The 13506-nt window shown below is 62.0% G+C and overlaps 2 protein-coding genes across 8 annotated transcripts in view; one reads left to right on the forward strand and one right to left on the reverse strand.

Moving 5' to 3' along the window:
* Positions 1–313: 313 nt before the first annotated feature.
* Positions 314–13506, reverse strand: part of PC (pyruvate carboxylase) — a 102309-nt gene continuing 89116 nt past the window's right edge. For all 6 annotated transcript variants that reach the window (XM_043581731.1, XM_043581733.1, XM_043581732.1 and 3 more), the window contains 11 exons: positions 5049–5193; positions 4600–4689; positions 4289–4510; positions 3646–3802; positions 2892–3132; positions 2492–2741; positions 2044–2288; positions 1778–1957; positions 1455–1703; positions 1024–1164; positions 314–941 (listed from right to left, as the gene is read on the reverse strand). In XM_043581731.1, the coding sequence (XP_043437666.1) occupies positions 693–941; positions 1024–1164; positions 1455–1703; positions 1778–1957; positions 2044–2288; positions 2492–2741; positions 2892–3132; positions 3646–3802; positions 4289–4510; positions 4600–4689; positions 5049–5193 (2169 nt within the window). In that variant the 3' untranslated portion in view covers positions 314–692. The remainder of the gene's footprint in view (positions 942–1023; positions 1165–1454; positions 1704–1777; positions 1958–2043; positions 2289–2491; positions 2742–2891; positions 3133–3645; positions 3803–4288; positions 4511–4599; positions 4690–5048; positions 5194–13506) is intronic.
* LRFN4 (leucine rich repeat and fibronectin type III domain containing 4) lies at positions 7688–12124 on the forward strand. 2 transcript variants are annotated; one of them, XM_043581736.1, is made up of 3 exons: positions 7688–8896; positions 9333–10691; positions 11281–12124. In XM_043581736.1, exons 2-3 carry the CDS (start codon positions 9343–9345, stop codon positions 11840–11842), a joined length of 1911 nt encoding a protein of 636 aa, XP_043437671.1. In that variant the 5' UTR covers positions 7688–8896; positions 9333–9342; the 3' UTR covers positions 11843–12124. The 2 variants fall into 2 exon arrangements, with proteins under 2 accessions (XP_043437671.1, XP_043437672.1); XM_043581737.1 differs by lacking the exon at positions 7688–8896 and having other exon boundaries at positions 8943–10691.

Consider the following 13506-nt stretch of genomic DNA (forward strand, 5'->3'; position numbering starts at 1 on the left):
TATTTAACTTCCTGGGACTCCCGTTTGTGTCCACAAAATGTGATTGATTCCCTGAGTTAATGGGTGTTAAATGCGTAGAACAACACACCCTTGTCCAAGCTCTCCATGCAACTAGCTAATCCTAATTGGGGTGTATATACCATAGGCACTCTATAGTGGCTGAAACCAAGGCCACTACTATTCTCCCCTACCCTCCAAGGAGGATACAACCGACCTGCCCCTGCCATGGGGAGTCCCAAGAGGCAGCCCTGCCCCTATGCTGAGTAGTGCTGCGGGGGGGGGGGGCGGGGGCTGCACAGGACCCAACATGAAGGGCAGGGGAAGCCAGTTTTATTGAGCAAAGTTCTCAGGACTTGGAGCCTAGCTCTTCCCCCAAGAGGTAGGACCCCTAAATTTGCTCCCCTGGGTCTTAGGCCCACCTACACCACCACCTGTAGTCTCCAAGTTGAGGACCCTTATTTGGCAAGAGATGAATATCTGAGCAGCTGTCCAGCAGGGAAAAGACAGATGGCTGGAGGAAGGGAATGTGCCACAGCAGGCAGTGCGTCTCCTGCCACAAGCAGCTGAGGACAGGAGCTCCAGGGCTAGGCCTTTCTGCCCTTGGGCACTGGCTGGCCTGGGCCTGCCCTGGCAGCTCAGTGTCTATTGAAGGCTTGGGGTGGGTACGGCCAGGCTGCCAATCTGGGGCAAGATCACTCAATCTCCAGGATGAGGTCATCACCCTCCAGTGTCATGTCTGTGGTTACGTGGACCTTGCGGACAGTGCCCTCCATGGGTGAAGTCACTACAGTCTCCATCTTCATGGCGCTGAGCACACACAGGGGCTGGCCCTTGGCCACCTTGCCCCCAGCTGCTACCTTGATGTCTATCACCTTCCCAGGCATGGGCGCCCCGATCTGGCCCTTCACATCCTTCAGAGCCTTGGGGTGGAAGTGCATCTCCTGCAGACAAGACAGAAGGAGGAGTGGTGAGGCACAGGCCCTACCTGTTCCCACCGCCTGGTTGGCCCTAGCAGGGCTATACCTTCATGGCCTGAGTGTCCTTGACCAGAATGGACCGCAGCTGTCCATTGAGCTCAAAGAAGACCTGCCTCTGGCCAGCGCGGTTCAGGTCACTTATAGCCAGGGCTTTGATGTGCAGTGTCTTGCCCCGCTCCAGCTCCACCTGTAGGGAGGGCATGCAGGCTCAGAGCTGGTGAGGCGGGAGGGGGTGGGGCGGGCAATAGAACACACAGGTCTCAGTAGAACAGCCCCCTGACCCTGTCCCAGGCAAGTCCCCCAGCCCTGGGTCTCAGCTCCTCACTTGTAAAGGCCTAACCTCCTGGTTCCTCAAGAGTGCTTTTGGGTACAGCTTGTGAGGCCAAGTGACAGCCAAGCCAAAGCCTGGAGCTCTAGATGTGCTGGTGTCCTTAGGGGTGCTGGGGTGGGGCGTAGATAGGTGCCAGAGCCACTGACCTCAAACTCCTCTGCGATTTTGGGTCCCTGCAGGAAGAGGCGGGTATTGAGGCTATCCAGGGGGCCAAAAGTAGCTGTGAAGTCCTTGAAGTGTGCAAAGACATCGGGGTATATGGCTGCTGAGAGCACATCCTCTGGCGTCACCTCCTCCCCATGCCGTTCAATCAGCTCCTTCTCCAGCAACTGCAGATCCAGTGGAGGGAGGGAGGCTCCGGGCCGCCCCTCGACCCTTGGCAGGTCCTTTAGCACCTGGGGAGCAAAGCAGGGTCAGGCCTAATGCCTGTACCCAACCCCCACCCTCACACTGTACTGGGCCTTCCTACCTTAGAGCGAAGGGGTTCAGGGAACCCCCCGTGGGGAATGCCAATGTAGCCCTGCAGGAACTCTACCACGGAGCGGGGGAAGGACAACTCTTCTGCTTGGGCTTCAGCCTCTGCCCGGCTCAGCCCATTCTGCACCATGAACTGGGCCAGGTCCCCCACGATCTTGGAGGACGGTGTCACCTGAGAAGAAAAGCCCCCTGGGTTAGGATGCTTGGTACCTTATAGGAGGTTCAGAGGCAGGGATGAGATCACTGGGCCTAGCTCACCTTGATGAGGTCGCCCAGCATCTGGTTGGCCTCCACGTAGGCCTTCTTGACCTCCTTGAACTTGGAGCCAAGCCCCATGCTGTGTGCCTGGAAGTGCAGGTTGGTGTACTGGCCCCCTGGGATCTCATTCTCATACACATCCGAATTGCCAGACTTCATGGTGGCCGTGCAGTCAAAGGCCGCATACAATCCCCGGGCCCCCTCCCAGTACTCACTGTAGTCAAACACGCGCTCCAGGGGCACCCCTGCAGGGAGGCCAGGAAAATATGCCAAGTTCCCAGGTGCTCCTCCCAGGACCCCAGAGCCAGCTCAGGTCCCATCTCAGATGTGGGTGATGGAGGGTAAGGCCAGCAAAGATCATCTGGATTCTAGGACAGGCCAGACTCTACTGGGACTACTACGGGCCATGGCTGTGAGGGAAATGGCCATGGACTCCTGCCATTCCTACCTGTGTCCATGGGAGTCCCTCGGGTGCAGGCCACCAGGGCCCCCATGCTGGGCTGTGAAGTCATCCCGGACATGGAATCAGCTGCCACATCTACCACATCGGCCCCAGCCTGGGCACAGGCCAGCATAGCTGCCACACCTGCCCCTGATGTGTCGTGGGTGTGGATGTGCAGCGGGAGGTCAGGGAAGCGGTCCCTGAGGGACCTGACCAGCATGGTGCAGGCCACTGGCTTTAGCAGCCCTGCCATGTCCTGGGGCAAGAAGAGAGACATGGTCGGGTAAGGAGGGGGTGTGACACGTATGTGGTAGGGGATATGAGGGGGACATAGTGGGGGAGAAGGGGAAGCTGGGAGAGGTGGGGAAGGGGCAGGGGGACTCCTGGGACAGGTGGGTCCAGGCACCTTGATGCACAAGATGTGGGTGCCAGCTCGAACCAACTCTTCAGCCAGGCCCATGTAGTACTGCAGTGAGTATTTGGTGCGGCTGGGGTCGGCCACGTCACCCGTGTAGGAGATGGCGGCCTCCACCACACCGCCAGCATTGCCGGCTGCCTCCATGCCCAGTAGCAGATTGGGCATGTAGTTGAGGGAGTCAAAAACCCGGAAGACATCCATGCCGTTCTCTTTGGCCACCTCACAGAACCTGAGTGGGTAGAAGAGCCCAAGGGTCAACCCCATCCCACTCTCCCCTGTACATCCCTCTCTGGCTCTGACCGGGCAGGGAGACTGGTGAGCCCGTGTGGGGGCACCCCAGTGTGGACAAGGCCTTCTCTGGGGCAGCCTGGGCTGGGCAGGTCCCCTCAGAGGCATCTGGCATGGAGCAGTGCTGTCCTGCCCTAGTCATGTACAGTGCAGCTCAGTCTGCCCAGGTCAGAAGAATCAGCTAGGGATTCTTTGCAAGAGTAGTGGTCTGAGGGAGAAGGAACACTGGACAAGGAGTCCTGAGGCTTCTGCTGCCCCATGAGCTAGAAGTTCTTCAGTTCTCCAACTAGAATTCTGCACTTCATGAAATTTCCAGATAGCAGCTCTCACTGGATACAGCTACTGAGAGACTTAAGTGTCAAGCTCCCTGTGGGAAAGCGCAGGCCATTGCAGTGTGGCCTGGTACCCACTGGACCATGCTGTGCAGCGTCTGCCCACCCGACCCCAGGCTCACTTGAAGACCACATTGTCAGGGTAGTTGGTGTAGCCCACGGCGTTGGCCCCCCGCAGCAGCATCTGGAACGGGATGTTGGGGATGAGCTCTCGGAGCTCCTGCAGCCGCCGCCAGGGGCACTCATACAGGAAGCGCATGGCAACATCAAACGTGGCTCCTGCACGGGGACCAAGAGGCCCAGGTCAGCCCCTCACTTCCCCGGGCCCCCGCCACACCCTGCAGCTCTGCAGCCTGAGCCTCTAACCCGGACACCCTCGCACTCATCTCCAGGATCCTTCACATTCCTGTTCCAACCCCTGGAGACTTCCCTCTGCTGAAGGTAGCTCAGGATCAGTGTCCTCTTGCCCCCTTTCACAGGGTACCACCCTGCCACCAGTTCTCCATGCTAGAACAGGCTCGTGGCTCCTCTCTGACCCTGAGCTACTGGGATCTCAGCTATGCAATCTCATGCCCAGCAACCAGGCCTCCCCAAAGTGGGCACGAGTCACTGCTGAACAAATGGAACACCATGCCTTGTTCGCTTCTCACTAGTTTCCTCAATGTTAACATTTTAGCTGCTCCTGGAGTGGCCAGTGGTGGGGCCACACTGGATACCCAATTCCTTCCAGGCGCAGTCCCACACTCAAGCCCTCCTCCAGCCTACCTCCCCAGTTCTCTATGCTGAAGAGTTTGCTCAAGTTGTGAGCAACATAGGGAGCAATCTTTTTGAGATCGTGGGTTCGCACACGAGTGGCCAGCAGTGACTGGTGGGCATCCCGGAAGGTCGTGTCCATCAGCAGCAGCCCCTGGTGGTTCCGCACAGCTCGAGCGAAGCCCTCGGGCCCCTCCCGCAGCAGGATGTCTCTGAAACCAGCTGGGGGTGGGCCTAGGGCAGACCTGGGCATTAGCACCCATCCTTCAGGCAGCAACCTCCTCTTTGCCTCCCCCACAAGTTGGTAGAATGAGCTCACCTACCTATGGGCACTGCAGGGACAATGGGGTCTGTGGGGCTGGGACTGGCCTTGACGGGGATCGGGGTGGTTGGGCCGTTCACCATGACATGACCTAGGGAGAGAGTGGGAAGTGGGGTCAGGACAGGCTGGGGAAGAGTCTTGAGTTGAGGACAGGAGTAACATTTAGATGGGCCTGGGGATGAGAGGTTCCTCCAGGATCCCAAGTCCTCTAGTTGACCCCTGCCCTCTCCAAAGCCAAGGCCTCCTGGGTCCAGGCAGTGGGAACCTACTAAGGGCTGCATGGGTGGAGAAGGGGGCATCCCTGTGATCAGGAGCAAGGAGGGTGAGCAAGGTGGGAGGGTGCAGGACCAGAATGAGGACAGGGACAGGGCATGCTAGGAAGTTCTTCTAGGCAGGGGGCCAGGAGCGAGGCATTTGAGAGAGGAGAGGAGGGCAGTCTTGGGGCCAGACCGAGGTAGTGTAGCAGCTTCTGGGCCCGGTTCTGTGCAGGCCGCAGCTGGAATAGCTCCGGGTTCTCATCGATGAACTGGGTGTCCACGGTGCCGGCCAGGAACTGCTGGTTGTTGAGCACATTCTGCAGGAAGGGGATGTTGGTCTGCAGAATAGAGGTGGGTGGGAGGGCATCACCGTGGAGCACGGAGGGAGAAAGGAGAGGCTGAAGGCGCCACCCTGGGCCAGCACAGCTCTCCAAGTTCCCCAGAATACCATGCTGAAGTCTGAGGACTCATCCCTCAGGAATGACATTTCCCCATCTCACCAGCCCCCTATTCTGGCAGAGTCCCTTAAGCTGTTAGGGGGATGAGCCCACTTCCTCCCCCCTTGCTCACCCCAGAGCATGTGCTGAATCACCTCCTCCTTCATCAGGGATCTGGAAATAAGCACCTTCCCACCACACACTCTAGAAAACGGGTCAGGCCTTTCTCATAGCACCATGACATATTATGCAGCCATGCTTCTTGAAACATGTCCCTACCTTTGCCAGCCCCTCCTCTACCACCCCAACGCTACACTTTGGTATCCTCACTGAGGGCCATCCTTGTGGCTAACTCCCGTGGGCCCTTTCCCACCCTTCGCTTGCTAACAGCTCCCACCTGGACATTCTTGCCCTGGGCTTCCAAGACCTCTTGTTCTCCTTCTCCTCCCCAGTCCCCACTGGGGGCTCCTCTCACCCCTGCAGGATGGAGTTCTCAGAGCTGTCACTGGGCCTCTTCTCATACAGGACACTCCCTGGGTGGCCTCATCCTGGGCTTCCAGCTCCAGAGCCAAGACCCTAAAGCGGAAATCCCTCCTGGGCACCTCTCCTTGTGTGGCCCTCACACAAGCTCATCAAGTCCAAAGTCGGCTTCCCTCACCCAGTCCTCCTCTGCCTTCTGCTGCACGCCTCACTGTGCACCCAGTTACTAAAAACCTGCACTCCGTCACCCTCAACACCCACTCCTGTGTCACCAGGTCAAGAGAGACAGCTCTACCATGGCCATCTCTAGACTCTGTGACCCCTGGTCTCCAGGCCATGCCTTCTGCCAGGTTTCCAAGTCCTGGCTACCTCCAGCCACACCAAACTTGCCTTGTGCTCTCATGCCTCCACCCCTTTACACCTGCCCGGTAAGCTCTTCCTGGAAGTCTGAACTTGACGGCCTTCGTCTGTACCTCCCACCCTCACAACAGAGCTGGACCCTCCCCTTTATAGTAGGCTTCTGTGGGATCGGCTGTCGCAAAACACCTCTCTTGTCCTCAGCTTTTACTTGTCTCCATTCTTCATACGCCTGGGACCATTTTGAGGGCAGGGGTGCTGAGGTATATGTCCACATGCTTTGTGCACAGGGCCCTGATTTCCGCTCATTAAACTGCTGGGGGACAACATGAAGCTGGAGCTGGGCAAGTCCAACCTAGGGGCCACCTGGGGCCTAGGAGCCAGCACTGAGAGATGTCCCAGGACTGCCAGCCCATGGGTGGAATCCCAGTGTCCACGTGCCTGTGCCCACATGGCTGTCACTTCAGATAAAGCATCTCTGTGTCACCCATTCATGACCTCTGTTGGGAACTTCAGTGGGGACTCCAGGCCCAGCATGGGTTGCTGGACCCTGTTGCTACTCTTGAGAAATTCTGCCTATCCGACCTAGCATTCCTATCACCTGGAGCCTCAGGTGGGAAGGGTGCCTCCCCCACAGGAATTGCAGAGCAGGACCCAGCCAACATTGCCTTGGGCCTGTCTCATGTGACAGATCTATCAGTCTGTCTGAGGCTAGTCCCTGTCTCTCCTAAAGGAATGGGGACATTTCAACTGGACCAAAGCACAGCATTTGAGAAGATAAAACCGATTAAATCATCTAAAGAACCTAGAACCACATAGGGGTGGGAGGGGTCCTCAGAGACCTACCCTGTTCCACCTTACACTTCCCATTTGCAGGCCCCTCCTCCTTTTAATTTTGGGGGAGACGTCATGTGACCCCCTATGCTGTGAGCTCCACGGGGGCAGGAACTAGGCCCATCTGGTTCCTGATGTACCTCGGCTCCCAGCACAGAGTGGCTTGTGATGGATGCTAGTATGCTTGTACACTTAAGAAGGAATGAAAACATTTTTGAAGGGGAAAAGAGGAACATAAATACCAATGCTACAGAGCATCAGTTGACCTGGGCTAGAATCCAGTGCCTTCCTTTTACAAGTGCAGTAGCTGAGGCCCTGGGAGTGGCGACACGTAGGAGGGGCTTCCAGTTACCAGGTGGCTACACCCCCCCACAGGCTACATCCTTTCTCCTGTCAGCCCTATGAGGTACAGAAGTACATGCAATTAATACCCCCTTGGCCTAGATGAGTAGTGTGCCAGTGGTTACAATAACTTGCCCAAGGTTACCTACTTTACCAGGCAGAATCAGAATTCCGTGTTTCCCGGGGGGGGGGGGGGGGGGGGGGGGGGGGGGGGGGGGGGGGGGGGGGGGGGAGGGGGGTTGGTGGCTGCCACCCCCTGGGGAACCAAGTCTGGAGACAAGGGAAAGGGATAGGCATGGGGGGTGCCCGGGTAGCCGGAGGACTAGGAGATACGTGGAGGAAGTGGCGACTTGTCTGGTTTCCCGAAGGACCAGAGTGCCCAGCCTGGTTCGAGCACTCAGTGCTCCCACTCAAGCCGCGGCTATGGGTGGCAGGAAGCCGGAAACTCTCCCCCACCGGGAGCCCTTCCTCAGCTGGGACGAGCTCACCGTGGGCCGCTCTCCCAGGAAAACGGCCCGGCAGGGGCAGAAGGGGGAAGGAGGGGCTGCCGGCTCGGCGAGGACCACTGACGCACAGCTTCAAACAGCGTGCCACCGCCGGCCTGCTGGGAAACGGCGCAGCGCAGACCAATCGGGCCGGAGGCGGAGACCGGTTGGCTCCCGAGCATGCCGGGCGGGGCGGGGAGCCCAGGAAAGGGAGGGAGGGGCGGGGCACGGCGCCAGCCGGGAGGCCGAGCCCTCTCCGCCCCACCCCGCGGCAGGCCTGCCGGGGGTGTCGCCCCAGCCCCTCACCCCCACTCCCGGCCCCGTGCCTGTTGGGGACCCTCCACGTGACTCGGTGATGCAGAACGGTTGTGACCTTCAGCGTGTGTCTGTGAGGGTCCCAACAACAGTGCGGCTTTGCGCCCGGCCCTGCCTGTGGGTGCGGGGACGTGTGGGTGTGTGGGCATGTGTGGGTGTGTTGGGGAGGGTGCCCAGCGACATGTGACAAAGGCTCCCGTCTCCGGGAGATGGTGAAGGGGCCCGCGAGCTGGCGCTTTGTCTGGCTGCCTGCAGAGTGACGGTTCGCGCAGCGGCGGCGGGCGCCCGTGCGGTGCAGGATGCCGGGGCGCCAGGGTGGCCGGGGGCGCGCGCGCCCGTGCCAGGGTGAGTGCGCTGCGGCAGCGCCGGGGGACTGCGCGGCGGGCCCGCGCCGGCCCGGGCCTCGGGCGTGACCGGGAGCCACCCGTGGGCGCTGCAGTGGCCGCGTGTCCCCGTGACCTCGGGAGCCAGCCGGCCCGGGTGGATCCCCGTGCGCCCCTCCCCGTCCGCCCTCCACGTGCGTGTCCGCGGAGCGCGCGCTCGCCGGCGCGCACCCGCCTGCCTGTCTTCGCCGCCGCCGCCGCCGCCGCCGCCGACGGGAGCCGCCGGGAAAAGGTGCCGGGAACCGAGTGAGCCGGGGCCGCGGGCCCGAGCGCCATGGGCTGGAGGGCGCGCGGCGGGCGGCCGGTCAGCCCCTGGCCTCGCCCCCGCGGGAGAGCCGCCTGGAGTCGGCGGGGGCTGGCCAGGCCCACGGGGAGGCCGGCCCGCTCCCCCTGAGCTACAGACACCAGGTGAGGGGGGCTGCGGGGCACAACAGCAGTGGCTGGCCAGGGAGGGGCGCGGGGCCAAGGGAGGGGCTTGGGGGGGGGGTGTCTTCCCTGGAGGGGGAGGGATGGTGCGGAGGGAGGGGGCTGGCGATTCCTGGAGACGCCAGAGAAAGGAAGTTCCGGGACCCTCCCTGCTCTAGTGCCCACCTCCGCTTCCTGCCTCATGCTGCACCTCATCCCCAAGGCCAGGACCCCCCTACCTGGTTGGGAAATGTGACCTTTGTTGTGGGGGGCCTGGCAGGCCCCAGCCTTCTTTCATCCCTGGGGGGCCCTGTGGGCCTCTGACCCTGATCCCCACCCAGACCAGGCTCCAGAAGCTGGCCCTGGGGACCGGGCCCCGGGGCACAGTGGGCACCTGCACCAGCCCCACCTGTGCCTGGGCTGTGGCCCTTCCCTACAGGGCGCTCACCATGGCCCCGCCACTCCTGCTGCTGCTGCTGGCCAGTGGAGCAGCCGCCTGCCCACTGCCCTGTGTCTGCCAGAACCTGTCCGAATCACTCAGCACCCTCTGTGCCCACCGAGGCCTGCTGTTCGTGCCACCCAACGTGGACCGCCGCACCGTGGAGCTGCGGCTGGCTGACAACTTCATCCAGGCCTTGGGGCCACCGGACTTCCGGAACATGACAGGGCTGGTGGACCTGACGCTTTCCCGGAATGCCATCACCCGCATTGGGGCCCGCGCTTTTGGGGACCTGGAGAGCCTACGTTCCCTGCATCTGGACGGGAACAGGTTGGTTGAGCTGGGCACCGGCAGCCTGCGGGGCCCCGTCAACCTGCAGCACCTCATCCTCAGTGGCAACCAGCTGGGCCGAATCTCACCCGGGGCCTTCGACGACTTCCTGGACAGCCTGGAGGACCTCGACTTGTCCTACAACAACCTGCGGCAGGTGCCCTGGGCCGGCATCGGTGCCATGCCTGCCCTGCACACGCTCAACCTGGACCACAACCTCATCGACGCACTGCCCCCGGGCGCCTTCGCCCAGCTCAGCCAGCTCTCCCGTCTCGACCTCACCTCCAACCGCCTGGCCACGCTGGCACCAGACCCGCTCTTTTCCCGGGGGCGCGACGCGGAGGCCTCACCCGCCCCCCTGGTGCTGAGCTTCAGCGGGAACCCCCTGCACTGCAACTGCGAGCTGCTGTGGCTGCGGAGGCTGGCCCGGCCCGACGACCTGGAGACGTGCGCCTCCCCTCCAGGCCTGGCCGGCCGCTACTTCTGGGCAGTGCCCGAGGGCGAGTTCTCCTGCGAGCCGCCTCTCATCGCCCGCCACACGCAGCGCCTCTGGGTGCTGGAGGGCCAGCGGGCCACTCTGAGATGCCGGGCCCTCGGTGACCCTGCGCCCACCATGCACTGGGTCGGCCCTGATGACCGCCTGGTTGGCAACTCCTCCCGAGCCCGGGCTTTCCCCAACGGGACCCTGGAGATCGGGGTGACGGGCTCTGGGGACGCAGGGGGCTACACCTGCATTGCCACCAACCCTGCCGGGGAGGCCACAGCCCGTGTGGAGCTACGGGTGCTGGCCTTGCCCCACGGCGGGAACGGCAGTGCTGAGGGGGGCCGCCCAGGGCCCTCGGACATTGCCGCCTCGGCCCGCACTGCTGCCGAGGGCGAGGGGACACTGGAGTCTGAGCCAGCTGTGCAGGTGACAGAGGTGACTGCAACCTCAGGGCTGGTGAGCTGGGGGCCAGGGCGGCCAGCCGACCCTGTGTGGATGTTCCAAATCCAGTATAACAGCAGTGAAGATGAGACCCTCATCTACCGGTGAGGATGCGCTTTGCTGCCCACAGCCCCAGCTTGGCTCCCAGCTGCCCTCTGAGCCCCTCTCCACCCCTCCAGCACTCACCAGCTTTCACACACCCCTCCTAAGCTTCTGGGGGGGGGGGGAACGGGGGGGGGGGGGATGCAGAGGGAGGGGAGGGGCAGGCACCAGGGAGAGGGGGAGTGCCCCAAGAGAAGTCTCGGTGTGGCTGAGCGAGTACAGGCTTCCCGGGGTTTGGTCTCTGTTCAAGCACACAAGCCTGGGCTGCACATGTGTTATTTCGGGCTCTGGCGATGTGATTCTCCACCACCTCCTTGCCTTGCCCTGGGCTTGTGCATCAGCACACACGCCTGTCTGTCCCCTTGCACTGTCCCCAATTGCAAAAATGCATGCCTGTCTTGGTTTCTCTGCCTTCTTCAGTAAACAAACAAGGCCCATGTGGTCCTAGGGGAGGGGAGTGTTCAGAGCTGGGACTCAGGAGCATGCAGTGCGGGTGGTGGCGGGTGGTGAAGGGGCCTTTGAGGCCGTGTGGGGTTGGGGGCTGGGGTCAGAGCCTGGACCTGGGCTCTAACCACCCACCCTTGCCCATAGGATTGTCCCGGCCTCCAGCCACCACTTCCTGCTGAAGCACCTAGTCCCTGGTGCCGACTATGACCTCTGCCTGCTGGCCCTGTCACCTGCCGCTGGGCCTTCCGACCTCACAGCCACCCGGCTGCTGGGCTGTGCCCGTTTCTCCACGCTACCGGCTGCGCCCCTGTGCCACGCCCTGCAGGCCCACGTGCTGGGCGGGACCCTGACCGTGGCCGTGGGGGGTGTGCTGGTGGCTGCCTTACTGGTCTTCACCGTGGCCTTGCTGGTTCGGGGCCGGGGGGCCGGGAATGGCCGCCTCCCCCTCAAGCTTAGCCACGTCCAATCCCAGACCAATGGAGGCCCCAGCCCCACGCCCAAGGCCCACCCGCCGCGGAGCCCACCGCCTCGGCCCCAGCGCAGCTGCTCCCTGGACCTGGGGGATGCTGGCGGGTGCTACGGTTACGCCAGGCGCCTCGGAGGAGCCTGGGCCCGACGGAGCCACTCTGTGCATGGGGGGCTGCTCGGGGCAGGGTGCCGGGGGGTGGGGGGCAGCACGGAGCAGCTGGAAGAGAGTGTGGTGTGATGGGAAGGGAGTCGGCCCAGGGCGGGCTGGGGAAGGGGCAGAGGGTGTGGGGCGGGCAGCTGCCGGGCCTGGTTGGGTCGGCACTGCCTGGGAGTCCCTCCTGATTTTACCCTTGGTACCTCAGGCCTCCTCTGTGCTTGGCCAGGCGGGGGGCCCTTTCCCTGGTTTTGGCCTCCAGACCTGCGTTCCACTGACAGGTGCTCACAGCCACCGAAGCAGGGGCTGCACCAACCAAGCAGGAGTCTTGTTTTTCTTTATAATAAAATTGTTGGGTACACCTCAGTGCTAGCCTTGTCTTGTCCTGCTAGGCTCCTGAGGGGAGGGGGAACATGTGGGCCAGTAGAGGCACACGGACACAACAGGGTCAGGCCTGGGGCTGCCAGCCCCGCGGAGGCGGCCCAAACGGCCCGAGCCTCATCCGCCTGATAGCGGAGTGCTGGGATCTGGTGCCTCCTGTCCCAGCCTCTAGGCCCAGCCTCTAGACAGCTGGTGGGTGGGGGACTATGCCTGAGCCCTCTGCGCCCTGTTCTTCTATCTGTAAGGACAGAACGCTCCTCCCTGGCAGGACGCGGACAAGACGTGACATCCTCATGGAGGCATGGATGTCACAATACCCAGTGGCAACAGGGGCCCCGGGGGACATGGCACAGCCTTTCAGGGCAAAGAGACCTGAACTAGCAACATTCTTAACTCTGTAAGAAAGTCCCCCATGGCTCCCGTCAGTGACAGCCTTATTCACCATCTCCCTGGGCAGCTTCTGGATTTGTAAAATACCATCCCAGAGGGACTAGAAGAGCCTTGGAATTCCACTGCCCTGCTATCAGCCCAAGACCTTCTGGAAGGTGCTGTCAGGGCTATGGGCCCTGAGCTCTCAGCTGCTCCCCCGTGGCTTTGCTCTGGGCTTGTCCGGAAAGACTGAGTCAAACCCTCACTGGACACTGGAGGGGCAAACACCAAGGGGTGCCTACACCCACAGGGCCACTGCCCTGCTTCTATGCCCCACTCCAAGAAGCCACAGTCCCGGGCTGGGGGGGCACGCCCTGCTCTGCCTCCTCTCTGCCCGAGATCCCTGCCAGCCTCTGAACAATCATGGCTCCCGGTCAGAGCTGGGAGGGATCTGTGCTCCAAGTACTTGCAGATATGTGGTTCTTCACCCTGCACGGGGCACACCCAAATGCTTCGAGAGCACGCAGGTGCCTGGGCCCCACTGTGGAGGGTGGGCACAGGCACCCCAGGGCCTGTGATGGTGCCTGGGCTATGGCAGCCACGGTCCACACACCAAGGGGCGCACGGGTGTCTCTGTGTGCGGCCCGCCGTGGTTCTAGTGGGCACCTGGGGAGAACCGGCACAAGATGTGTGTGCACACGTGTGCTGGCCAAGCTCACACACGTGTGGGTTTGCACAGTGTTGACACACACGTGTGCCTGCCCTCCCAGCCCCAGAACACATACCTGGATGTGGCCGGGGAGAGACCCCGGTTTAAATAAAGGAAACAGAAGAACGGGAGAGCCTGAGCCCTCCTGGGGGCCGTGGAGAGAAGGCAGGGATGACACAGGGCTGAAGGGCCCATGGCAGAGGGACAAGGAGCGGAGAGCTGCAAGGTGGCAGGTGCAGGGTTAGCGGGAGGCTTTAGACGTGCCAGGGTGTGCATTTGGGGAGGACCC

Source organism: Prionailurus bengalensis, chromosome D1 (genome assembly GCF_016509475.1).
Source record: "Prionailurus bengalensis isolate Pbe53 chromosome D1, Fcat_Pben_1.1_paternal_pri, whole genome shotgun sequence".
In the NCBI taxonomy this organism is placed as follows: Eukaryota; Metazoa; Chordata; class Mammalia; order Carnivora; family Felidae; genus Prionailurus; species Prionailurus bengalensis.